The 27,218-nt window shown below is 51.6% G+C and overlaps 1 protein-coding gene and 1 long non-coding RNA gene across 4 annotated transcripts in view; one reads left to right on the forward strand and one right to left on the reverse strand.

Moving 5' to 3' along the window:
- The window catches only part of LOC100020753 (dedicator of cytokinesis protein 1), a 71,287-nt gene extending 44,929 nt beyond the window's left edge, over positions 1-26,358 (reverse strand). For 2 of the 3 annotated variants that reach the window (XM_056795141.1, XM_056795135.1), the window contains exons 1-7: positions 26,238-26,358; positions 23,330-23,430; positions 14,932-14,990; positions 9,428-9,576; positions 3,262-3,347; positions 2,918-3,074; positions 97-137 (exon numbers count right to left, since the gene is read on the reverse strand). In XM_056795141.1, coding sequence (XP_056651119.1) covers positions 97-137; positions 2,918-3,074; positions 3,262-3,347; positions 9,428-9,576; positions 14,932-14,990; positions 23,330-23,430; positions 26,238-26,282 — 638 coding nt within the window. In that variant the 5' untranslated portion in view covers positions 26,283-26,358. Of the gene's footprint in view, positions 1-96; positions 138-2,917; positions 3,075-3,261; positions 3,348-9,427; positions 9,577-13,721; positions 13,871-14,931; positions 14,991-23,329; positions 23,431-26,237 lie in introns of those variants that run through there. The other variant, XM_056795143.1, reaches the window with a different exon arrangement.
- Positions 13,821-16,806, forward strand: LOC130453853 (uncharacterized). The gene is made up of 3 exons (XR_008911481.1): positions 13,821-14,096; positions 15,696-15,848; positions 16,473-16,806. It is a non-coding gene; the product is annotated as an uncharacterized LOC130453853 (long non-coding RNA).
- Positions 26,359-27,218: the final 860 nt, after the last annotated feature.

Genomic DNA, 27,218 nt, shown 5'->3' on the forward strand with positions numbered 1-27,218 from the left:
AATGGCCTGCTCCAGGAAGCCATTTCTAAACCAATCCGCCCACACATCAGCTCTGCAGCCATCGTAACCCATGGCGGCCCCGCTGGGCGTACAAACCTTATGTACATTTCTTCCCTCTCGATCTCTTTGTAGAAATTCTGAAAAAGACGAGAGAAAACAAAGAACTGTTTAGAAAAGGGGACGGCCTTGGGGGTCCCATCGAGCCCGGCCCCAAAATGGAACGGAAGACAACATGGCGCCTGCCTCCTGGGGATTTCACACCAGTTCTGAGGCAGCCCTTCGCCCAGGGTGGGGGTCTTGGCATCCCTCGTGCTTTATACAAAGTGAAAAGGACGGATGAGAGACTCGAGAGCCAAAACTTCAAGGCTTACAATTAAAATAGGTTCAAGGCAAAATCCAAGAGGGCTCTCAAAGCTCAGCCTCCCACAGCTCAGTTCAATTCAAGTGGACAAGAAGGGATTAAGCCCTGGGTGTGCTTGGGGTGCGAATGCCGGGAGAACAAGGGGAAAATGGACAACCGCTGCCGTAAGGGTCTCCCCACTCTCCTGGCCAGGGCTGAGGAATGTGACGGAATTCCACTGGAAATGAGAGCAGGAAGGCATCTCTGAGGCCACCCCACTGAGACCCTCTCCTCTAGCCTTCACTTAAAGGCCTTTGGTAAGACGGAGCCCGGCGGACCTTGAAGCAGCCCATTCCTCTGTGGGGCACAGCTAACTGTCCACGAGGAAGAGGAATCCTCTCCGGCTCCCATTGAGGCTCTGCTGGAATTTCCCTGCCAGGCCTCTCAATAACGAGCACCTTACCTAGAACCTGCCCTTCCCATTCTCTCTCTCCATCTCTGTCTGTCTGTCTGTCTAGACAGTCTGTCTGTCCCTCCCTCCCTCCCTCTCTCTATTGATTGCTTGATTGATCAGGGCACATCCTGGCTAGGACCCAGAGCCTGAGAATAGCTGTGTACAGGGCCAACACTGTTTCCCAGAGAGAAGACGGCATGGTCTCTGCATCGATACATCTCCTGTGTCCACGTGCTCACGCTCCATGCCTTATGACAGCACGGGATGTGGAGGGCATGGCAAGATCCTTTCTTCCAATCTCCTCATTTCAGAGATGAAGAAACGGAGGCCCAAAGAGCACAAGGGCCCCGATTTAGACCTGGGAAGCATCTTCCAGACCATCAGTGGCCACAGGATTCTCTGGGTGTCCCTAGTCCTAACCCAACTGCTCCTGAGCCCCCATCTCCGTGGGTTTGGAGGGAATCTCAGGTGAACCGGGAGGACTTCCAAATGGAGATGCCCCACAGGCAGCGGGTGATGCAGGTCTGGAGAAGTTCAGGGGAAATAAAGATGGAGCTCAGGGAGACATCTGACTCAAAGTGGTTCTTGAAGCTGGAGGGACCCTGACCCTGGGGAGTCAGGAAAGGGAGGGGAAGAGATGGGCTACGAGGAGATGGAAGAGGGGAAAAAATCAAGAGTCTCCTAATCAGAAGTACCAGGGGAAGTTTTTTGTCCTTTAGCTTCTTGCATGATTTTACATGGAGGGCCCATCTCTCTACCCCCCATACTCTGACCCCCCCCACTGGGGTTTCAGCAAACTCTCTTTCTTGCCTCAGTTTCCTTCTCTGTAGGCTGGACTTCACAAGACAAGGTCTAGATTTGGTCTCTTCAGCTCTAGAAATCAAAGATGAAGGTGTAGAACAATCCCTGATAGTGAATCTGGGGCTTCCTGGCCCATTTCTCCCACGTTGGTCAGAATGAACAGAACCTAGCCCCACCGGGACAAGTGTTTTGGTGTTGATGTGCCTGACAGACAGCTCACCAATGGACAGACTGCTTAGGTAAGGAGCGCATTGGCTGTGAACTTTAGATTACTCCACCCTACTTAGTCTAACAAAAGCAGGAATGTCTACACCCCTACTTAAGGATTAAATATTTAGAAAGATGGCCTATGATAGAAATGTGCTAGCAAATGACAAATCAGAAACAACTGACAGACCCTGGTCTGTCCCAAGTCAAGCTTAAGCTACCATTGGTACATGTAAGACCCAGGAAAGTGTTGTAAAAATTGTCTACATATTTTGTGTCACTTTGTCTCTCCTTGGCGGCGGAGAGGTGGCTGATGGAGTATGCTGAGTGTTTCGGCATCTTGGGTGGTGGCTGCTATTGTCCGGGTTTAGCGGTGAGTTTTCCTTGATACCATACTGGAGGAAGCTGAGTAGCCTAGTTCAGGTGAGGCATCTTCACTGAGCTCTATTGGAGTTTAGGCTGATTCTTTCTCCTTTACCTTCCAAACACTATCCTTAGAAAGCCACTAATCTTCTTCAGAGACCTCGTGGCAGAGGACTTTGAACTCCCCCTGGCACAGGCCAGGTGGGAGAAATCCTACACCCTTTCCCTCAACCTTCTTCTTAACTCCTTCCTTCTATATTAATTAAACCACCATAAATTTCCAAACTGACTTGAGTATTTTATTTGGGATATTCCCTGGCAACCAAAAATTAATTTAGATTAGGTCACAACCCTAAAATTATCCTGCCATGGCCAAGGGGAAGAGAATAATCCTCCTTGTGCATTAGCTTGTGCATGAATCTCCAGCGACTTCCTCTGCACACTGTGAGGGGGAGGACACTTTTCCAGGGGAGAAGAAAGGCTTCTGGGCCTTCTTCCAGCTCATGCAGGAAGTCAGAGACGAGTGCCGACTCCAGACACTGTTCTGATTGGCCAAGGAATCAGGCCTTAGGTTCACTATCCCACGAGCCCCTGAGTAGCCCAGAGAGAATGGGGTCTCTGCTGCCAGAGAGGGGGGCCTCTGAGGAGGGGGTAGCCTATTGTGGAAAAGTAGGGGGCAGGCACGAGCCCCTGCGGCTTAGCTCGGTCTCCGTGGGAGAGCAAACGTCCACTTGGGTGGATTTTGGACTCACCAGCACGTTGACGGTGCAGCTCATGCGATTCTCCTTGTTCTCATCATGCATGATGGTTCGATAATCCAACAGCCTCTCCATCAGCCGAACGACGAGTTTGACAAACGTTTCTCCTGATTTGGCAAGATATTTGTGCTTCCTGCAGTGTTCCAGGAGGCTGGAAAAAATAACGAAACTCACTTCGGTCATCACACTCGGGAAAGGAAGCTCAGCCGAGGTGTGATTTTCAATATTTTACATTATTAACACATTTTAATTCTTTCTGGGTGACAAAGTTCATCGTCGCCTAATTACCGTCTCCCCGTCTCTGCTCTGCATACATCCCGCCGTTAATCAACACTTACATTTTATCGAATAACACTTTGTACTGCTCGTCTCCTCGGCCGCCTTCCACCTCGTGATCCAGCTTGGTGATGATCTCATTCTCGAACTATAATTAAACAGAGGGAGCATCCGTAAGCCGCACGGCCGGGGCGCCCCGGAGGCCCGGGCAGATGCTGCCTGGCGGCCTCTCGGGCGCCATCTTGGATGCCAAGGCTAATACGGTCACAGGGCACACCGTCCTGGCCACCCTCACTTGGCCGGGGAGCTCCCACGCCGCCTGACGGACGGGACTGGCCTCGGCCTCAGAAGAGGCTCCCCAGGTCGGCTTACAGGCCGGTGACGTGGTGTCTCTGAGCCTCCTAAGTTTAGAGAGAGGACTGGAACTCAGAGAGGGAAAGTGATGCGCCTGGAGGCACACAGCGTGCGTCAGGAGCAGGATTTTAGGGGAGGTCTTTGGAGCTCTAAGTCCAGCCCCTGGTCCAAGCAGGCTCCCAGGACTACCCGAGAACGACTCGCCCTGTACCGGAATAATGCTACTGAAATATCCTAATCAGCCGCCCCGTTAGAGGTCTCGGCCTTTAAGGAGCCCTTCTGGCTCCTGGCCGGAGGGGGAGGCCAGAGAGGCGCGGGCCTTGGGACGCAAAGGGAGGCAGCTGGGACTCTGACAGGCGCCCAGAAGCCTCCTCCCAGGGCTCCAAGATGGGACACGTCACAGGACCATCCCCTCTTGCACATTTGCCACCTCCCCCTCAGCGCCCTAGGACGGTGCTTTGGGTCCTTTCATTTACAGATGATGGAGCGCAGGCGGGCAGGGGTAGAGGGGCTGGCCGAGGGCCGCATCGTCCGGCCCAGCTCCCTGTCCAGTGGGCCGACGGGCTCTGGTCGGGAGGGGATCCGTTTGCTGCGAGGAGCCGGCCCTGAGCGGACCTGGGGAAGGCTGGGGGCCGCCTCGGGCATTCCTTCCACCCACAGGCCTGGCGGGACAGGAGAACCAGCAGGCCTGGGCCAGATGAGGACCTCCTGGCCTACCCCAGGAGAACCCGGGCCAGCCTCGGAAGAGGGGAAGATGGCGCCAGGAAAGCCCGGCCTGCCCCTCCTCCCCGACAGCTGCCATGCGGGCTGGAGCAGAGCCGCTCCTGAATCTGCCTCCGGCGAAAGCTCCCGAAACGTCCCAAGGCCCTTAGCGAATGGGGGAGGCGCTCGGGAGCCCGGCCCCTCCCCCACCGTGCGCCCCTGCCTGTCCTGGGGCTGCTGTGAAAAATCGGGACTCGGGGCGAGTGGGCAGTCTGTGGCCGGGTGGCCTGGGCAACTTGCGGGAGTCGGATTAGTCTTTGGCCAAAGCCTCTAAAGGCTGCCATGAATGGCAGGACCAAAAGAAGAGGCGTCGTGCGGAGGAGACGGCCAGCAGGAGCTTCACTTCACTTCCTTCCAAAATGGAAGACGGAGGCGTTTGCTTGGGAGGGGAAAAGGCTACAGGCGACTGGAGACGCGCTCGCTCCCCTTCTCCCAGCGCGTCCCTGGGTCCGGCCCGTCCGCTCTTCTTTTGCGGTCAGACTCAGGCCATTTCCTCTGAGCAAACTCCTCCCACCTGTCCCGGTGAGGCTCTCAGGGCCACGCGTCCCAGTACCCCTGTAAGGACGCCGATCATCCTAATCCTAAGTTTGATCCCTTTTAATCACACTATTAATCGTATTAAACTCATTAACCCTACGAAGTCCTTCAGGTCTTCTCATGCATGTTCACATTTTTATGCTGCTCGCGCTTGCTGCCCGTTTTTGCTCATCTCTGCTCTTTGCTTCAGCAGCGGCGGCACGTCCTCTATTTCACTGTGTTCCTTCCCCCGGCCGACTCTACCGCTTTCCGTGGCTGTGTTCCTGCCTCTGTGGCTTCCAGAATATCCTATGCCGAGACCGCGGTTCCTTTTAGGGGGCCGTCGCTACGTCTTGTGCGATCCTGACCGTGCTTCCCAGGGTCTGAACTCCTTCCTTCTTGATGCACGCAGCCTGTTCTCCATGATGTGGGCGCTCAACATTTGTCTGAAATCCCTCAGTTTTCATTTTGAGATTGCTTTCAGGAAGAGGCGAGCGGCTTCTTTTTTTAACCCCTCCCCTTCCGTCTTGTAATCCGTACTGGGAGTTGATTCCAAGGCAGTAGAGTGGTGAGGGCGAGGCCATGGGGCATAAGGGACTTGCCCAGGGTCACCCAGCTGGGAAGCGGCTGAGGCCAGATTTGAATCTAGGACCTCCCATTTCTAGACCTGGCTCTCCATCCGCTGAGCTACCCAGCTGCTCCCAGAGAGCAGTTTTCTTGATCACCCATCTGAATCACAATGAGTAGATGCTTTCATTTTCTACTTTGGTTTCTGGTTCTAAAATAACAGGACAGCTTTCCTTTATTATTTCTTGAAATATATGTAGGCTTCTTTTTTTAAAATAATGGCTTTCAGGTAGTCCAATCATTCTTAAATTATCTCTGCTCAATCTGTTTTTCAGATATTATTTTTCCTTTAAGATATTTGTGATTTTTTTTTAGCTTTCTACCATTTTGATTTTTAAAATCCTATTTTTTGCTCTTTTAGTTTTAGCTTTCCCTTAAACTCTTCTAAAAATTCTTTTTAGGCATGAATCCACGCTGCTTTTTTTTTTCTCCTTTCCTTGTCCATGTCTTCAAGACATCTTCTGAGTTTGTCTTGAGCTTCCTCGTCTTCATTTCTTGTTGAGTGCTCATTTTCCCAGCCTATTTCTTGACTTTTGTTAGTTGGGATTTCTTGGGGAGCCTGAATTTTTGTTGGGGAACCTGTGGATTTCTTGTACTTCAAAGGGGGTGTAATCCAGAGAGCAATCTGATCACCGGCCTCCTACTTTGCACTCATGTCCTTATCCAGGTATGGCCTTTGCTCCCATGTCACTGCCACAGCTCCTTTCCTCCCTAGACCTGGGTACCAGGCTCCAAGGTGCCAAACTGGGCAGGTCTTGTGTCCAGTGTTAACACAGGGACCCCGAGACTATCTTCCTGATCAAGATCAGAGGTTCCTTGCTCTTACCAGCCCTATCACTCCTGCTGCTGCTGTAATTAATTGTCCTTTATGCACAGCTGGCACCATTTCTGCCACGCACTATGTTCCTGCCTCTCCCCACCTCAGGGTCTACAGCCCCCTCCTTCTGTTTTCTGAAGCGGCTTCAGACGGAGACAGTGATGCGCGATTCCCTGTGACTTGTTGTTGGCTCTTGTGCTCAGAATCCATTTTAGCATTTTCTGTGGTTGTTTTGTAAGGACAGGTTTTGAGGGGAATCTGGCACTTGTGGTCCTTCGCCCTGCCATCTTGACTCCTCCCCAGCTTAATGGACTGTTGACAGCCCCGTGTTCCTCCTAGTCACTCGCATCTAAATCCTTAGTGTAAGCCGTTACTCCTCATCCTTTCCTACTCAATAAAATCTCCATCACTTCCAGGATCGAACGCAAAACCTGTTTGGCATTAAAAGCCCTCTAAAACTTGTCCATTCTTGCTTTTGTCATCTTCTGCAATTAGCCCCTCCACATGTTCTGAGAACCAGCCCCATCGGCCCGCTTGCTATCCTTTGAACCCAATTTTCTATCTTCTATCTCTACCTCCTTGACTTTTCTTTGGTTGACCCTAAATACCTGGACTATGCTTCCTCCTCCAGAACGAAGTTCTGCTGATTCACTTCTCTGGCTTCTTTCAAGATTTAGCTAAAATTTCACCTTCAACAAGATATCCTTTCTGGTGCCTCTCCCAAGGCTTCCCCCTCTGACGGTTACCTTTTATCATCTACTTCATCTCTCTCTCCGTCTCTCCTTCTCTTCCCCTCCCCTCTCTCCCCCCCCCCCTGCCTTTCTCTCTCTCTCTCCCTATCCTCCCCCTCCTCTCTCTCTCTCTTCCCACCCTCTCTCTCTCTCTCTCTCTCTCTCTCTCTTCCTCTCTCTCTCCCTCTCCTCCCCCTCCTCTCTCTCCCTGTCTCTCTGTCTCTCCCTTTCTCTGCCTCTCTTCTGTCTGTCTATCTGTCTCCCTCCCTCTCTCTCTGTCTCTCTCTGCCTCTCCCTCTCCCTCCCTCCTTCTCTCTCTCTCTGTCTCTCTCCCTCTCCTCCCCTCCTCTCTTTCTCTCTGTCTCTCTCCCCACCGTCTCCCTCTCTCTCTGCCTCTCTTTCCCTCTTTCTCTGTCTCTCCCTTTCTCTGCCTCTCTCCCTCTCTCTGTCTCTCTTCTGTCTGTCTGTCTCCCTCCCTCTCTCTCTGTCTCTTTCTGTCTCTCTGTTTCTCTCTCTCTCTTTCTCTCTCTGTCTCTCTCTCTCTCTCTCTCTCTCTCTCTCTCTCTCTCTCTCTCTCTTCCTCTCTCTCTCCCTCTCCTCCCCCTCCTCTCTCTCCCTGTCTCTCTGTCTCTCCCTTTCTCTGCCTCTCTTCTGTCTGTCTATCTGTCTCCCTCCCTCTCTCTCTGTCTCTCTCTGCCTCTCCCTCTCCCTCCCTCCTTCTCTCTCTCTCTGTCTCTCTCCCTCTCCTCCCCTCCTCTCTTTCTCTCTGTCTCTCTCCCCACCATCTCCCTCTCTCTCTGCCTCTCTTTCCCTCTTTCTCTGTCTCTCCCTTTCTCTGCCTCTCTCCCTCTCTCTGTCTCTCTTCTGTCTGTCTGTCTCCCTCCCTCTCTCTCTGTCTCTTTCTGTCTCTCTGTTTCTCCCTCTCCCTCTCTCTCTCTCTCTCTCTCTCTTTCTCTCTCTCTCTCTCTCTCTCTCTCTCTCTCTCTCTCTCTCTCTCTCTCTCTCTCTCTCTCTCTCTCTCTCTCTCTCTCTCTCTCTCTCTCTCCCTCTCTCTCTGTCTCTCTCTCTGTCTGGCTCTCTGCCTCTCTCTGTCTCTCTTTGTCTCTCTCTCTCCCTCTCCTCCCCCTCCTCTCTTTCTCTGTCTCTCTGCCTCTCCCCCTCTCTCTCTGCCTCTCTGTCTCTTCCTCTCTCTCTCTCCTCCCCCTCCTCTCTTTCTCTGTCTCTCTCCCCACCCTCTCTGTCTCTCCCTCTCTCCCCTCTCCCTCCCTCCCTCCCTCTCTCTCTCTCTCTCTCTCTCTCTGTCTCTCACCCTCTCTCTCTCTCTCTTTCTCTGTCTCTCTGTCTCTGTCTCTGTCTCTGTCTCTGTCTCTGTCTCTCTCTCTCTCTGTCTCTCTCTCTCTCTCTGTCTCTCTCTCTCTCTGTCTCTCTGTCTCTCTCTCTCTCTGTCTCTCACCCTGTCTATCTCCCCCTTTCTCCCTCTCTCTCTCTCTCTCTCTCTCTCTCTCTCCCCCTTCTCTTCCTCCCTCCATCTCTGTCTATCTTCATTGCATTACTTTTCCCATTTGTCTCTCTTATTAGAACACAAGCTCTTTCAGGAGGAGGCCTATTTGTGTCTTTCTTCGTGTTCTTAGCAGTCAGCAAACAGTAGGCGTGTAATACTTGTTTGTTGATCCGCCTTGACCTTTGATGCCTTCTCTGCATTTCTGCCGTGCTAACTGAAGATCAGAGATAATCACACTCCAATCAAATTCCGTGAGAGGCTCCACTCTCAGGACATTGCCTAGACGACAGATTCTAGGAGGAATATTAACAAGCAAGATCATCGCAATTAGCCTCCTCCAACAATGGCCTGAGGGTGTTGGGTGGAATCCCAAAGTCAGTTGGGTACGACGCGGTTTTCACTTAGAGTGCCATTTCCCCGGGCATCTGCTAGATCGAGGGCTAAATCCAGTTTAATTCAAACCAAGGCCTTCCCTGATCCCCCTTCCTGCTAGGGCCTCTCCTGTTGGACCCTAAACTTCTGGAGGGACGGGCGGTCTTCTTTGTAACTGAGTGGGAGGTTAATGAATGGTGATGAACTATTAAGCTCCAAGACACTTGTCTATCTAGTGACAGTGTGCGAGTCACGTGACCTTTGTCTGCCTCAGTCTCCTCCACTGTAAAACGAGGAAAATAATAGCCCCCATCTCCCTGGACTGTCGTGAGGATCAAATGACAGAATGGCTGTAAGAGGCTTTGCAAATCTTACAACCACATCAACGTGCTGACTGTGTTCCTGCTCTTCACTGACTCCCCAGGCCAGCTGCCTCCGCTTACTTCTTGTTCCTTACCACTCCCCACCTCCTGCCCTTCGGAAGGGCTGCCCCACAGAGACCTCCTCTCCCCCGCCCTCGCTCCTCGGCCCCCAGCTTCGGTTCTCACCATTTGGAAGCTTCTGGTCGAGTGAAATTCGCACTGCATCATGTCGAAGAAGATGGGGATGGTGGCCTTTCGCAGCTCTGTTTCTGGAATCAGCGTCATCTCCAGGATGGGGCCCACCATCTCGGGGATGAACTTGATCTTGTGTTGACCTAGGGACACACAAGGGCACGAGGGGGATGAATGGGGATTCCTCCTTGGGGGGAAGACGCGACGTCTAGGAAGCCACCTATCGCGCTGGGATCGAGAAGGCTCGCGGTTACGTAGCCACTCGTCTCCCACTTACCTTGGAAGGCCCTCGGGAGCACCCCATGCGCACCTCTTTGCGGAGCCTCGGATCCGGCCCAGACGGGATACGTCACACATGCTTTCCCTTCCTGCCTCTCAGGCCAGCTGTGTGACTCTGAGGGAGTCACTCCCCTTTTCTCTGCCCTCGGGGGGTTCTCCAGCCAGGGTCCGGGCCCCTGTCAGAGAGGGGCAGACAAGCCCTGATCTCCAGTGGCATCCTCCAGCGCAGACGTGGCGGAGGTGATGACGCGTCTCCGGCCTCTCACTGATTGACTGGGCTGAAGCTCTCCCCGAGGGGCGGGAGGGCGACTCCTTGTGGGCCGGCCAGAGGTCAGCTTTAGCCCCGGAACCTCTGCCACACTCTTGAGCATGATGCATGGCAGCACAGCCGAGAGCCTCTGGTGGGGACGGAAGCCAGCTTTGGAGAGACTGGAGAGTTTTTCCCTTTGAACCTTCGGGCAACAGTCGGGGAAGGCATTTCTTGGGTGAAATTAAAAGGCAACTTTATTTCCTCTTAAATCGACAGAAGAGCGAAACAGTCGATGCTCGTGTTAACCGGGATCCTCGCGGCTGGTCCTTGATTACGAAGGTCGTTAGGGCTGACGTCCGGGGTGCCAGGAGTCGGGGACGCCTTCTTGCTTCTCTGCTTTGCCACTCGAGAAACACAAAACCCGGCAGAGGTCATCAGGGACGCACGCTCAGTCTCGTCACCCGTGAGCCGGGCCGCCCGGACCTCGGCTTCGGGCCTCCACAGGTGTAAATTGACAAACGGAACCTTGGGCGGGAGAAGCCTGACCAGACCTGAAATCCCATTTGCAACTTTCCCCGAAGCGGCCGTATTTATCTCGGGCCAACTGAAGTCGTGATCAGACTCATCCCTCCCCGAGGCAGCCCAAAAGGCCCGCAAGGCTCCCTGTACCACGGCCAGCCTGCTCCGCCTCTCGGGGGACGCTTCGGGGAGGCTCCGGGAAGGGGGAGAGACGGAGCGGCCTTCGCGGGCGGCACGTTTGACTGCTCTGGGCCCAGGAGGGCTGGAGCTGGGGGTGGGAGGCTGGCATTTCGACAAAGGAGGCCTCTGCTCGCTCCCATTCTAAGCGGAGAACAGGGGGCCTGGACAGAGCGGGAAGGAGACGGAGATTCCCCAGACTGACCCGAGAGGCGAGCACCCTGGGCAGCAGAGAAGGGTGGAATCCTTCATCGGCTCCCCCGTGCCACAGAGAGCGAAGCGGAAACGGAGGCGGCTTCTGGGGGAGGCTGCAGAGCAGATGCTGCGGGGCCCAGAAAGGCTCCTTTCCTAGTTGCAGGTCAGGGAGGCCCCTTTCAGGCTCGAAGTGCGACGGGCCGGCGACGGAGGGGAATATTTTTCCCTCGTGCAGGGCAATTACGCCTCCAGTCCAAGCGAGCCGGACGGCTTGGCCTCAGCGCCCGAGGAGGGGGATGGGCTGCTCTTCCAGAGATACTTTCCTTACCAGACGCTCGGCCTGAAAAGACTCGGCCAGAGACCCAAGTCCCCTCGAGCACGTGGCTGGGCTCTGCACTAGGGACAGGTGGGGGCTCATTTGTAACATGATAAGAGGGTGGCTGTGCCCTGTCCTCCGGGCCTGGCTCAGGGTTCAAGCGAAACGAGGAAGAAGAAAGGAGAAATTTGCCACTTCAGTTTTCAAATCGAGTTTCCACCTCTTGGCTTCATCCTGGTTCGGAAGAGCCACGGATAATATCAGGCGAGCCGAGGGCTCTGCAGAGTCTTTGAAATCCTGGTTTTAGGTGACAAGAGCCATAAGAGCCTGAAGTGTCCCAAGAGGAAAGCTTGAGTCCTGGTTCCAGGAAGCCACGCCACGAATAAAGCCGTTTCCGGAGTCCTTCAACCCACCCCAGGACAGACGATTCCTTGTTAGAAGCATTTTCCACGGTTACATCATTCGTTTTCCTTCCCTCCCAGACCCAAGAAGCACTTCTACTGGCCCATTTCCACGATTCATTCTTACAACAGACAAGACGGGCTGCATCTGCTGACCAAGGCTGTGTGGCTCAGTTCGGGAAGGAGCCTCTCTGGTTGGTTAGAGGCCAAGTGATGCGATGTTGTCCTTGGGACCCCGGAAGAGTGGCCGTGACTGACACCAACGGAGGGACTCCCCTGGGAATGCCTCTGCCCCCACCAGGCGACCTTCCGTATCTCAAGGACCCGCCCCAAGGGGATGGTTCTGGATCCCTCCTCGCGCTGGCTTCTTGGTGGGGTCGAAGCTCTACACACGTGCGGTGCGGTGCCGACGCCAGCGAGGCCAGTGCCACAGCCTCCCTCCCTCCCTCCGAGGGTGCCATTCGCTGGGACACAAGGCAACGTGGCCGAACGATGGGGCAGCTCTCAGAAGGTCAGTTTGCACTCTGAAGAAGAGGAGGAGGACGTCTCGCCACACCGAGCAGACCTCACCAGCCGAGGAGGCTGCAGTCGGCGCTCTGGCGCTGTCTAGGACAAGCACGGCAGGCAGGCAGAGCAAGCTGGGGGGTCCCTGAGATGTGAGGGAGGCCAGCTCTGCGGAGCCTTTGGGCCAACTACCGGCCCACAAACCCTCAGTCACACTGGGAGGCAGACGAGCCCTGCTGAAGGCTCAGCCTGGCCTCCGGGGGCTCCAGGAAAGATGGGCGGCCCCTTTCTGGCCAAAGGCCTGCTTAACTGGCTTCACCAGCGTCCTCTGCAGGCAAAGACAAATGTGCCCCCCTAACCCTACTTAGCAGGAGACAGATGAAACAAAATGAAACACCAAAGGGCCTCTCACTCATCTGGAGAGTTGGTGGAAAAGACAACTTGTCAGACATAAAATCAGAGCCACAGAGCCGAGACCAAAAGGACCAAGTCTTCCTGCCCCCTTATGTGGAGCTGAAGAAAGGGAGCATTAGAGAAGTTGTGGAACAGTCATGACGTCAGGGTCACTGAATCAAAGAGGAAGGAAGGAAGGAAGGAAGGAAGGAAGGAAGGAAGGAAGGAAGGAAGGAAGGAAGGCAGGAAGGAAGGAAGGAAGGAAGGAAGGAAGGAAGGAAGGAAGGAAGGAAGGAAGGAAGGAAGGAAGGAAGGAGGGAAGGAGAGAAGGAAGGAAGGAAGGAAGGAAGGAAGGAAAGGGAAGGAAGGAAGGAAGGAAGGAAGGAGGGAAGGAGGAAGGAAGGAAGGAGGAAGGAAGGAAGGAAGGAAAGAAGGAGGAGGGAAGGAAGGAAGGAAGGAAGGAAGGAAGGAAGGAAGGAAGGAAGGAAGGAGGGAAGGAAGGAAGGAAGGAAGGAGGGAAGGAGGGAAGGAAGGAAGGAAGGAGGAAGGAAGGAAGGAAATAAGGAGGAGGGAAGGAAGGAAGGAAGGAAGGAAGGAAGGAAGGAAGGAGAGAAGGAAGGAAGGAAGGAAGGAAGGAAGGAAGGAAGGAAGGAAGGAAGGAGGAGGGAAGGAGGAGGAAGGAGGAGGGAAGGAAGGAAGGAAGGAGGAAGGAAGGAAGGAGGAGGGAAGGAAGGAAGGAAGGAAGGAAGGAAGGAAGGAAGGAAGGAAGGAAGGGAGGGAGGGAGGGAGGAAGGGAGGAAGGGAAGAAGGAAGGAAGGAAGGGAGGAAGGAAGGGAAGAAGGTAGGAAGGAAGGAAAAGGAGGGGAGGAAGGAAGGAGGGAAGTGGGGGACAGGAGGGAGGGAAGAAGGAAAAGAAAGGCTGATTATTATAACAGAATGTGGCTCACTCAAATTAGGTGGGAAAGAGAATAGTAACAACTCTTGGACGGTAGTGACCCCCACGACTACTGATGTTCCTTATGATCCTAAATCATGTCACTCCCCTGACCCTCAGTTCCTTTGTCTGTAAAATGCTGATAATAATACTCTCCCCATCACTACCTTCTGGGGCTGTTGTGAGGATCAATTGGGATGGCAGATAACTGTTTTGCAAACCTTACTGGGCTCCTGAAATGCCAGCTCTTACTATGACAATACCCAGTTGACTTAACTACAAGACAGGAGAGGAGAGAAGAGCTACAGGAAACGTGTTACCATTGATCAAATATGAAAGAACATGGTTTATGTCAGCAGCCACTTAATTGGAAGATGTATCCATGGGCGGAGAAGCTGATTTTCATTCTTAACGAGCTAAAATTCCAACAGAAGGCTTTGATGAAAACAAGGGACTTGGTCTAGATCCTCTAAGTCCCGTTTGACTCCTAACATTGTTTGGAATTGATAGAATTATTTTGATTTCTATCTTCTAAATTCTAAATTCTGAATTATTTTGAAGGATCTCAAAATTGCAGATGTGGAAGAAGAGAGAGAGGGCATGTAGTCTAACCAAAACTTGAAAAGGAGTCTACCCTTCCTCAGCCCCAACATTCCTGACAAGGGGACTCCCAGGAGCCTCCAAGACCTTCCAGTGTGAGGGAACCCACGAGGCAGTCTATTCCCTCTTCATTGTGGTTGTTAGAAAGTTTTTCCCAACACCCAGCCTTTGTCTCCCTCCTTGAAACTTTCTCTCGTTCATCCAGGGTTTGTCCTTTGAGGCCAAATAGAATGAGTTTAACCCAGCTTCTGTGTGACAGCCCTCCAAAGAGACACTAGTAGAAGCTATCTTTGCTGCCCCAGACCGCCCCACTGGAGGGGAGGGAGAGAGAAAAGATGTATTTATTAAGTGCCAGGCACTATACCAACCACTTTATGATAGGATTACATTGGAGCTCTCAACAATTTGGAGAAGTAGGAGCCAGAATTAGCCCCATTTTACAGATGAGGCACCTGAGGCACCCAGAGGCTTAGGGGCTTGCCCAGGGATCACAAAAAAGTAAGGGTCCGAGGCAGCATTTGAACTCAGATCTTCTTAATTCCAGGTTCAGGGCTCTGTGCACTGTGGCACTCTTGGGTACCTGCCTCTAAGAGGAAAGCTGGGAGGCATCTTAGGCTCCTAGTGGCGAGAGGAAATGCACTGTTGTGCTTTCCCATTCATTTCTGGGAGGTGTAATGGAAGGAAAGTAGTCTTGAGAACACCGAGGATGAAAAGGTCAGGGAATCCTTCTGTGGGATTGGGCTGAAGGTCTTTGACCAAGAGCCCAGATTCCACCAGAGGAGGGCCTGAGAGCTTGGCTCCTGAGGTTAACTGGTCCATCCATCCATCCATCCACCCACCCATCCATCCATCCATCACCAGCCTCTTGGAAACATCTGGGACTAGACAGACATGGGGAGGAACAGAGCCTGGGGAGTCCCAGCTACTCACCTAGGTTGTACCACATGTCCCTGATTTCAAAACCAATCTGTCTCCTCATGTCGCCATACCTGGAAAAGGGGGATAAAAAGAGTCGGTCATGCGGGTGGCTTTTCAGTGTTTTTCTGCTAGTAAAGTGCTCGCCAAGTTTCCATGTGAGGGCCTGCCTGCTTGGGTTTTTCCTGGCCTAGGGAAGGGCAGGGAGTGAGGCTGAGGGCACTGGAGAGGAACTTCTTCTTCCCCGAGCTACCAACCACCTAACGGCTCCCTTTCCACTGCAGATGTGGGGGTGGATGCTGAGAGGAATGAAATTCTTGGGTCTCCTGTAGCTAGGGAAGGAGCCTAGGGGTAGAGGGGGTGTGGATGTGGTCTGCCCATGCTGTGAGCAGGGAGACGATGCCTGAAGGCTCCCCGCTTCTCCTCGGGAAGCCCCCAATTCCTCCTCACACAATAACATGCCAGTGGGCAAAGATGAGTCTTCAGAGTCACGTAGTCCATTCCTGCAGGCTCCAGCTGATGCCTAACAGGGAAAGGGCTCAATAGCCAGTGCCAACCCCCAGGAATTCTGGGGGTTTGTGGATCCGGGTAAGTGAATGCTAATTCTCCTCCCCGTGGAAAGGGAGAGGTATTTGTTTCACAAGTAAACAGAATCTGATGCTTCAGAAGTGAAACCTTTATTAGCATGTGAGCAGCTCTCTACCCCCTCCACCTTGTTGCCTCAGGAAACAAAACCCTGATTATATTAAAAATAATAATTTGCAAACATTTTCCTATAGCACTGGAGCTCGGCAGCTGTGCCAGAGAAGCTGGCCTGTTTACTTGTCTGCCCTGGGATCCGAGCCCGGAGGAATCTTTCTACTGTCTGAGGTCAGCTCTTCTGCTAGTCAAGGAGAGGCCAAGGAGCCATCGTCCGTCCGGGGGGCCCTCCCGTGAGTGAAGCCAAAAGAACTGGCCCTTTTTTTTTTAAGGAGCTTTATTGGGGCCTGGGTTTAACCTCAGTCCTTTGTGCACCGGGCTTTCCCTCCCTTTCTCCCTCCATCATCGAGCCCTCCCTAAAAAGAGAAGGGGAGTTCAATGCAAACCGTTGAGGGAGTGGCCTCGGCCAACTTTGCAGGATGCCTTCAGCTCTCTAGCAAAGGGAGGGAAATCTGTTCTACTATCTGTTCCCCGGGAATCCCCAAGAATGACAGACACAACTAGGCCCCAACGGCCCCTTGGAATGCTCCTTTCATTTTCATCGTTGGGGTTATTGTGCGTAGTGCTCTGCCAATGCTGATTGTTCCGCCCTCTCTCAGTGGCTGCAAGTCTTCCAGCGCCCCCTATCTTTGGCACCACGATGCCCCATGTTGCATTCACAGGCCACGGCATAATCAGCTGTTCCTCCCCTGATGGGAACCCACTTTGTTTCCGGCTCTTTGCTCCCTCCTCACGGGCTGTTACTTGTGTATCCTGGCCCTTTCATTCTGCCTGTGTGACTTTTGAGCAACTGTGAAGTCACAGTGTCAAAGGATCTAAACAGCTACTCATTTTGCATTATTCCATGTTGTTTCCAGAGGATCAGGCCCATTCACAGCTGTTATAATGGATCAGAACACCTTCATCCTAAGGGGACCTCATGCCCAAATCAACACGTCAACAGATATTTAATAAGTGCCAATTTGGTGCCAGCCATTGTGTTAAATGCTAGATGTATAGGTGGCATCAACAAGCCAGGCCCTCAAGAGGCTCCCCATCTTTTTTCTTAAATTCTATAGTATTTTGTTGTCAGATCTACATTCTCATCTTCTCATCTGTGTTTCCCCAAATCACTGGGAAAAAAAAACCAACCAGAATTCCTATTACAAATATGTACCATCAAGCAAAATAAATTCCCATATTTTCAAAATACCAGCTTCTAGTCGAATTTATTAGTTCAATAGTTCTTTCACTTCGATTTTATTAATATCTTCCTTAATTTTTAGGATCTCTAATTTAGCTTTCATCTGGGGATTTTTAATTTGTTCGCTTTCAAGGTTTTTGATTGGCATGTCCAATTCATTGACCGCTGCCCTCCCTAATTTGTGACTATATGAACTCAAGGATATAAATTTCCCCCTGAGTACTGCTTTGGTTGCATCCCATAGATTTTGAAAGGATGTCTCATCATTGTCATTTTCTTCAATGAAATTATTAATTGTTTCTATGATTTGTTCTCTAACCAATTTTGGAGAATTGTGTTATTCAAAATTCCCATATTTTCTACATCCAAGGGGAAAAAAAAGAATGTCACTCTCTATGCTTTCAATCATGATGTGCACAGCCCCGTTCATCAGGAGTCCTTCAGGGTGATTATGGGTCCTTGGCTGGTTATTGTGATGATAATCAGAGTTCCTAAGTTAAAGCTGTCTTTACAATATTATTGTTATTATATGAATTGTTGTCCCGCTGCTCCAGGCTGCATCAGTTCATACAAGTTTTCTCAAGTTCCTTAAAACTACCCCTTTCAGATTAAAAAAAAAACAAAACACTCTTACTGTCAATACTATGTATAAATTCTAAGGTAAAAGAGAGGTAAGGGCAGGAAGGGCTAGGCAATCCAAGTTAAGTGACTTGGCCAAGGTCTCACAGCTAGGACGATCTGAGGCCAAATCTGAACCCATGACCTCCCATCTCGAGGCCTGGCTCTCTGTCCACTGAGCCACCTAGCTGCCCCATCCCTCCTCATTTCTTAAAGAGTATCCTCTTCAGTGCATGTATATACAGCAACTTATTCATTCCCCTCAGTTTCCAATTCTTTGTCACACATTTATTCTATAAAGGTTCATACACATGTCCCCTGACTCCCAGACGGGCAGGCAGACTGCTGATAGCTCCCTACACGATAGGCCACATTGGGTACAAGCTGAGCAAGCGGCTGCTCCCCTTCTCCTCGTCCCCCCATTATCCGTTAGAGCCTGACGGATCACCAACCCCTAAAGGGAGCCACAAGTGCTTCTCTACGTGGGAAGCAGAGCTCCCACTTAGGGAGAGGCCTTCTCACCTCTATCATCGGACTCGATGCCGGAAGCCTGCTTCTTGGGGGGGGGGGGGGTTCTGCCTGGTGGGAGAGGCTCACGTGATTTCAGCATCAGTGGGGCACCACGGCCAGCCACGGAATCACGTGGCTTCTGTTCTACATTATGTGAATAAAAGGGTTTGGAGCCCGCGCGCCCCAAATCCGAGAGAGCCAGAATGCAGAGAATAACCTAATCAAAGACTTCCCTAAATGCCAATTTACAAACATGATAAGTGTCTCTGCCCACCACGTGACTTACGCACCGAGCCACGCCCTTTGGAGTGAACACCAGACCGAGCCCCAGGGAAGGCAGCTCCCCATATCCGCAGAGCAGGGAGGGGCCGGGCTCTGAGCGGATGACGCCGAGGGGAGGGCTAGGAATGGGCTCTTGGGTCCCAGTGAAGAGGCCCTGGAGGGAGGGGATGGCAATCAAAGGGGCTCAATGAGGGTCTGTCCCGCCCGCTCGCAGGGCCCTGACTGCAGCGTCAGACACCCAAGGGACAGGGACAGGCTGGGGGCAGGGAGAGGAGAGGGGCGGCCTGCTCGGCCCCGGGTCCTTCCAGAGGACGGCGTGATGTTCGGGGAGGATCACGAGGGCGCCCCAACCGGAGCTTTTGGCTTCTATATTGAAGTCTCTCACTAGCAAGAGCTCTGGAAAGGCGGCTGCTCCAGATGGGAAAATAAAGCGGCCAGCAGAGGCCCCAGTGCCGGGCCGCTGAACGCGGGCCTCCCTGCCTCCAGCCCAGGCTCTCAGCCCGCGCGGGCGGCTTGTCCAGGTGGGGGCTCCGGATCTTCCCCTCGGCGGAGGCGTCCGGCCATTCGGCCAGTTCCTCTCGGCCAGGGCTCTGCCATCCCGGCTCCGACGTCTGGAATGGCTTGGAGGGCGGGACAGGGGACCACTGCCCCGGTGCGGTAGGAGCTCGAGGCAGGGAGGAGGCTCTTCCTCAAGGAGGGCCCAAGAGGGCACGGCCGGGAGCCTCATGCCCTCACGAGCTCCCACACCTCCACCCACACTGAAAGTGTGCCTGAGGGGCGCCCCAGAGTCTGCTGGCTGAGTGGGACCCCCAGCCCAGGCGCTGACGGCATCCGCTCGCCTTGCACGGCACCATCCAAAGCCAAGTCCCGCGGCCAGCGCCAAGGTGAGCTCCAGAGGCAGGTGGGGAAAGGGGCCCAGAGAGGACAGAGCGCCGGCTGTGGACCCTTACAGGCCGTGCGGCCCTGGACAAGTCCCTGGAATGCTGCGCGGCTCAGTTTCGCCACTCGTCAAACGGGGCTACTAAGAGCAGCTGCCTTCCACGGTTGTTGTGAGGTCACGTGAGGTCGCATTAGGAAGGCGCTTTAGGCCCATCCTAGGCCCGCCGCAACACCGCCAGCTCTCACTATTAGTGGTAAAGGGCTTGGCGAACCGGAAAAGGCCATAAAAGGGACTAAAATTATTATTGTGGCTGTTGTTGTTATTCTCTGAGGCAGGAGCCACCGAGGCCCGCCTTGCGTTGTGTTTGTCCAAGGACTCAAGGGCTACCCGGAGCAGCTTCCCCAACACGAAGGAGCCGATTCCTAACCTCGCCGGCCTCCAGGTACCCCACCAGGCAGCCTGGCACTCTCTGGTGCCCCGCGGGGCAGTCGGCGCCACCGCTGTCTGGAAGCCCTCCAAGCGGCAGCCACCTCCTCAGCTTCGGCGAAACGAACCTCTTAGGAAGGATTTTCTGTGCTCTAAATGATAGTTACTCAGGAGTCATCAACATGTTCAGGTTAATCTGCAGATGATTTCCAAATTGTGGCTGACGGGATCCATGTTTGACTTAGTAAGTCCAATGTAGACGTTAGGGCTAATGCCGTAATTACATCCAAAGGCAGAGCCTGACCCGGAAAAAGGCCCTTAAAACAAACTCTTTGCTTCCTTGGCTCCCTTAGGAAATGTGGAAGGGCAGAACTCAGAGGAAGCGGACCCGCGTCTACACCAGGTTGGTGGGGCACAGGGAGCTCCGGAGCTGCACTTGGCTGTCCAGAACAGCACCCTTTTGGGGACGTGGCCTGGGTTTGGCTGTGGCCTTCTTGAATGAATGCAAAGGGTGGTGCCCCATTCTGGGGATGCACTCGGGACTTCCTCTGTCTGCTCAGCTGCTTTCTGGAGACTGGACCAAGGACAGGCTGAACAAGAGGGAGCTGACACATGAGCCTTGAGTAATCCAATGCTGTGTTCCTTGTTTTATGGAGTTTGTCCAAAGCCCCAGGCAGGAAAATTCTAGCTATTCAAATACAAGTTTGAGGGTCACCATTTACATTTTCGTTTATTTTCAGGGGACCCCTGGCCTTATGGTATTTATGTCAGTTCTTAGAAAATGAATGTTTTATATTGATAATAATGATGAAGATGATGATGATGGTGTGAAGATTGGATTTAGCTATTTCCTGATTGTAACAATGAAGATACTTATATCTTCCTTTATAGTGAAGCTAGAATTGTAATCCAGTCTATTTTTAGATTTTAATCTACAAAAAGGTGATAACTCAGTATTTTAAGTACATCTACCCATTTTAACCACAAAAAGGTGTTAAGTAACTACAAAAGATGAACTTACCAAAAAAGGTGTTAAGTAATCCAAAAGGATATAATCTAAACAAAGAAGGTGAGAACTAAAGAGTGGGCAGTCCCGGAGAAAAGCATCTGCTGTTATTGGTAGAAGTGAAAATTTAGGGGAGGTGACACAAGAGAAAAAGATCTTTAAGATGACCAAAAGGGCAGAAGAAGAGGCAATTGGAGAGATATTCGATTTGAGTTTTGAGTTGGATGGAGGCTTTGACTCAGAGGAGAGTCTGGAAGACAGACCCTTGAGGAGCGACCAGAAGACAGACACCCAGACTTCTTTCCATTTAGACTGTCACCATTGGTGAGTGAAAGGCTGACTTATTGACCCTGCTTTTCTCTTCCCCTGGCTGGGGCTTAGAAATTCTAACTGATATCAGAAGAAGCCAGAGTTCTCTCTCTCTCTCTTATTCCTTAATATCTTCCTTCTATTGTAAATATTATAAATAAACTACCATAAATTCCATTTACTTTAATAATTCATTTTGGGTTTTAGAAATTAAAAACCTGAATACCACCTATATAAATATTCAGAGTCCAACCACAATTTAAATTTAACAATGGTGATGATGATGATGATGGTGGTGATGATGGTAAGTGCCTGAAGGTCCTGGGGGCCAGGGGATGTCCATGAGCTCACAACTAGTAAGTTTTGCAGGAAGAACTTTAAGACCGCTCGCTCTCATAGTTGTTCCACGGGGCAGTTAATTAAGACTATACATGTGATCATGAGAATTCAAGCCTCCTGTAACTTCTGAGTCATGCTTGGTCTCAAAGGGCAGGTGTAAGTGAGTTAGGGAAAAGGCCACTTCTCTGAAGGAGTGCCCCCCGCCATGCTAGATTCTCTCCATGTCAGTGTTTTAATGATGCGATGCCACAATGTGGGGGTCCCACTTAGGGTACAGATTGGAGCCTCCTCTGTGCTGGAATGGCCTGGTCCTTGGCCTTCATCCTCCGAAGAGGCTCTTCCTTGGAGTCTTCTGACATTTGGGGACTTCAGGACACCCCTATGGCTATTCTGGCATAGGAAAGATAGGCTTCCTATAAATACAGCTGACAGGTGGCCGTGTCACTTCCCAGAATGTCCTGGCCTCTAATCTTGGGGGAGCGCCGTGGCCTGGTGGGCTGGAACTCCCCTAGAATGAGGTGTTGGATAATTTTAAGAAGAGCCAAAACACTTTGGAAGTATTTAATGGCCCTTCTGCAGAGGGATCCTGTGACCAAATTCCCCTGCACACTGCATTTCCTAAATCCCCCCATGCTGCCACCTCCTGTGCTGGCAGAGAGGAGAGAGCAGGATGACCCTGGATCTCCTTGGACGTTGGAGCTGTAAATGCAGCATGTGCCCTAGTGACACCATTCTGTTCTTTGGCATTTTCCATCAGCCCATTCCCAAACAATGTGTTCCGATCTCAGACCCATAATCACAACCACAGCAGATCCTGGATGAGTCAGAAGAAGCCCTCGATGAGAGATCCACCACCACCAAAAACAGATGATCCAAACCCAGAAGATAGAACGCCAGCATGTCTACACTAGTCTTCTGACCTCATTTACACAGCAGCAGCCATAACAAGTGGCAATCCGGGGCCACCTGGCCCAACCCTCTCATCTTAAAGTTGCAGAAACCCAGAGGCTTGGCCAAGATGTGGCGTGTGTGTGCAGCTACAAAGAGGGGAGAGGCAGGATGTGGAACCAAAGAATCTTGCTCCAAAGCCTCTAGATGTACTGGAAGAACAGCTCCCAGGGGCGCTCTGGAGAGGACGAGAGAATCATCCCTCCCGATTCCTGCTCAGCACAAAGGATAACCCTTTCTACATTCTACCCCTCATCCCATGGTGCTCTCATAACAATTACAAATGGAGGAAAACCCCTTTTAGTCACAGCAAAGGCCGGGAAACAAGCAGACGCCTGCCCAGCGACCTGGGAATGGTGGCACACGTGGTGGCACGTGAATGCCAAGGACTCTTACGGGGGTCAGAAGGGATGAGAAGGATGAATACAGAGAACCTGGGAAGCAACATACGGATGGATGCAGAGAACGAAGGTAATCATCTATCCAGTGGCCCCTCGTAACCACCATGATCGATGGAGCCAAAGGGAATCCTGGGAAAGGCTCACGCCCCACTCCTTTGGAGACGCGGAGGGCAATGGGCACGGAGCACGTGCTTGTGACCCTTTGTTCTTCCTTTTTCTGAGAGCAGGCAGGAGAGGAGAGACGTGGAGGAGGGGAGGCACACAGACAAACCTCTTAGAAAGGATGACAATAAAGGCACGCGAAGGGTCGGGCGAGCCCCCGTGCCGGCCAGCACAGGCCGCACTCCCCGCGTGGTCTTCCTCCCAGGTGAGGAGGATGGTTTCCTGTCCGAACAGCGATCGCTGAGACTCGCTTCTCCGCGGAATCGGAGCGAGCTGCCTCTCTGCCCTGCCTTCCTTCTCGTTCGCACAGGCGCTATCAGAAAGATTCTCTAAACGGGCATCCTTGCGAGCAGAACCTGAGGAGTGAGCGCCTGAGGCACCGCTGAAGGACCACATCACAGTCATCCGCAGTAAAACTAATTACCCCTCTGAAGGCTAACGTTGGTCCTCCATAGTCCTTCCGTGCGTCGGCTGGGAGCAGCTACAAGGAATGCCGTCGTTCTGACACTGGATCCCGGAGGGGGAACACGCTTTGCGCCCCCTACACGCAAGGACACGTGGCTTCTGCGCGTGTCCCAATGGGCTGAGAGGCCTCCGGAGGCGCCTGGCCATCGGGGCTCCAGCGCGCCTTTCAGGGGGCGTGTACTTACTTGTTGAGGATTTTGGCTCTCTTGGCACTTGAAAAATTCTCCAGTTGTAAAGACTCTTGAGTAAGGAAGGCCACAGCCAGGTGGAAGTAATTGTTCCAGAGCTGAAATGCAAAAGGGCCAACGTCACATTGCTGGGCACGCAGCGGAGAACAGAAAGACAGACAGACACTCCCCCGAGGGACCGACAAACGTACAGACACAGACACACCATCTCTAGAAACGTGTCCCATCGGCATCCCCATATCCTTGGACGCCATGTCCTATGGAGTGAAAGGGAATGACTGGATTCAGTGAAGTCAGCCCAGATCTGGGTTCTAATTCTACCTCTGGCACTAACTGCGACCGCGGGCACATGGCCTTGAGCTTCCTCATCTGTGGCCTGGGCACGGCACGGTGCCTTCTCCATGGCGGATGGGATGGATTGAAGAGCAAGGCCTTCCCATTGAGGTGTGCTGTGAGCACTCCATTTGGTCCCCTAACCCTGGGATCGATCCAGTCGACCTGGGTCCTAGGGAAGCCCACGGCTTGCCCTACCTAATGGGAGAGGCCCTGCCAGCTCTGAAAGGCATTCTGAAAACACTAACTAACGGGCCGGCTACCTCGGCATCGGCTATTCCAGAGAAAAGGGGCGGGACGCCCAGGGCGGACACCCCGGACGTGGGGGGGGTTCATGAGAAGGGAGGCCGCAGCCGTGGAAATGTGGCCCAGAGGCCTGGTCTCGCCTTCCCCCCCTCACAAAAGCCAGATGTCCCCTTGAGATTTTGCTCTGCTCCAAGGCTGCAGAAGGAAGTCTCTGAGCCCACGGAGGACACAAAGATGGCGGCATCGAGGGTGCCAGGAAGCTCAGAGCCTGGGGCCGAGCAAGCTAAAGGTTTAGGAGAGTGATGCTCCAGCCTTCTGAAGAACAACATGGGGAGGGGAATGCATGCATCGCAGAAGGCCTCCTCCTTGTTTGGGGGTTGGTTGGCTGGCTGGGTTTTCTGACTTTTTCTTTGGCTCAGTCCTTCCTATTTCTACAATTTTGAGTGGAGAAATTCTCTTTGTTTACACGACGTAGGCCAGTGCCATGCCCAAGTCAGGGACAGCTGCTGGACACATTTATGCAGAGATTCTAGATCAGCCCATCGATGTGGGACAGTCCACCTCCTGAGAACACATGAACAGGCCCACTGCATTCTGGGATATTTAACCGGAACCTGAGGGTTATCCTAAGGACACAAAGTCTGCTGTGATCCTGGACAAGAGCCGGTCAAAGGCAGCAGCCTATGCAGGGAGAGCAGGCTCTACTCAGCTCCCAGGGGATCTGCACCCCCCTCCTCCTCTTCCTCATCCGCCCCTTTTCTAGGCCCAGATGTCTTTAACATCCTATTTCTCGTTTTCTTCTTGACTCAAGAGAAGGAGAATTTTCTGCTTTGGGGAACGATGACCCATTAATGGAAGACATTTGGAAAGAGATTTGTTTCTCCCTTTTTAAATGCCTGGGATCCTGATGGTCATTAGGTAACATTTATGGGACTTGAGAGGACATGAAAGGTAGTATTTCAGGTCATGGAAAACAAACTTTTGAGAAAAGGGGAGGATCAGTGAGACGAGGGATGGAATCACACCCAACGATGCCATTTACCAGTGCCTTGGAGATGGTACAGGGAGGCAGGGAGATGACTAGCTTTAGAGCAAATGAATCTTTGGTTCCAAGTCCAGGGGTTTAGCCTAAAGGCTGCCTATACCCCTCCAACCTTCAAAGTGACTGAAGTTCAGTATTGTTTAAAAAACTAGAAACAGTTAAAAAATAAAACTCCTTATTTTCAATTTGAACCCTTCTCCAAGGATTAGCAGTACTTTGCACAGAATAAACATTTAACAAATTTTTATCATCCATTTTTTAAAATTAACATTCATTTATTTTCTCTCTCTTTCCCACTTCCCTTGCCCTAGAAGAAAAAAAGAAAAGAAAAACAAGACTCGTAACAAATATGCAAAACAAATTCCCCTGCTAACTCTGTCCAAAATATATTTGCTTCATTTTGCATAATGAGTCTCCCAGCTCTGTCAGGGGGGTAGGTAGCTTCTATTCCTTCTTCATAAATAGGTTTGAGCTCATCAGCCTTTGCTGATTCCTTCCCCTCCCCATCTCCATGCTCATTCCCTTTCAAATTACATATATATATATATATATATATATATATATACACACACACACACACACACACACACACACATACACATATCCCTCTCCAGATTCCTTACAGTCTCAGGGAGGGTGTCAAGGAAAGAGAGAACTTGGAACTCAGAATAAAAAAACACACACCAATGTTAAAAATTGTTTTCCCATGTAATTGGGGGAAAATGAAATATTATTTAAAAAATATATAAATAAAACAAATGTTCAAAAACAAACCAAACCAAAGAAAAATTTTAAAATGTATTTCCTTAAATATTTCCTAGTTACATTAAACAATTTAAAACATTCATTTTTTAAAAACTGAGTTCCAAATTACTTTGTATATTAGATAATATATATTTATAATCCTTGCCTTTTGCTTACTGACATGTGTTTTGACCCCCAGACCTATATAAGTTTCATGAGGGCAGGGGCTGCCTCTTTTTTTGTCTTCTTATCCCTAGTGCTAAGCACACATCTGGGGCACAGTAGGTATTTAATATGTTTGGGGTGAATAGGTGCTGCCTGCCTGCCTTGCCTTCAAGAGCTGGGCTAGCAGAACCAAATGATCTCCTGTCCCTCCATGTTCCACCATCATTTTTACTTCTTGGTTTCCAACAGTACTGACTACAGATTCGATTCCTATTCCTCGGCCAAGGAACCAATTAAAAACCATGGTGTGCACAAGCAGTGAGGAGAGGCTGGCTCGCCAAAGCCTCCTGACAGGCCATGGAGCTCTTCTCTTACCTGTAGCTCGAAGTTAGCCTGATCCAGAAATTTTTTGTTGAGCATATCTGCATACTGATTAATTGCTCGCAGGAAGACTCTGCAAAATAAGGAGAAAATGACATAATTACACCCTCAGACTCGGCACCTCAGGAGGCCTGGCATTTCAGTGTGATGCAATCGGAGGCTGCCTACAAAGGGGAACCTGGAGCTTCGATTCCAAATGCAGGGACGATGCCGCCTGGGGAGTGCAGGCAGAACTCTCTGCAGATGTTCTCTAAATGAACTCGGAAGATGCTGCACCCCAAACACCCCCCTCCACATCTCCAACTAAAGTTTCAAAGACAAGGTGCACATGAAAGTCTCTTCACAGGGACAGGGTTGTGATAGGGAAGGTTGGAGCCAGGCTGTCTCAGGATGGCTCTTCTGGTCTTGTACAACATGAACTCCAGCTGAAAGCCCACCAGGCCTCGGTCTTATCTGTTCTGCCTTCAAAATGGGTCCTTCGGGACACTCTTGAATCCACCAAAGACCAGACATTAATATTTGCTCTATTCTAGGTGAGAGGTCATGGCAGAGTCACAGTAAGCATTCCAATCTCATCTGAACTTGTCAAAGCAGGGGAGAGAGAACACATGTGTGTGTACACATACCCAGAGTCAGACAGAGAAATAAATACATTTTCCTCAACAGGGAAAGAGAAAGGAAAGGAAAGGGAAGAAGGGGCAGTGAGAGGAAGGGAGGATCAACAGAGAGATTGGTCCTAAGCAAAATAAACTCTTAACAAAGGATGGACAAAGATACTGAGGGCCCTTTCTGAGGTGGCAAAGAGGAATTGGAGGGGTGGCCCATCCAGGGCCAAATGAGTGAGCAACTTACAACTATAAACAGGGCAGAATATTACTGGGCAGGGTAATGACCAACCTTGATTCCAGAGGACCAAGAACAAAAGAAGGGGAGTGAAGGATTCAGTGTGGAATGAACCAGAGAGGGGCTGGGGCT

Source organism: Monodelphis domestica, chromosome 1 (genome assembly GCF_027887165.1).
Source record: "Monodelphis domestica isolate mMonDom1 chromosome 1, mMonDom1.pri, whole genome shotgun sequence".
NCBI lineage: Eukaryota > Metazoa > Chordata > Mammalia > Didelphimorphia > Didelphidae > Monodelphis > Monodelphis domestica.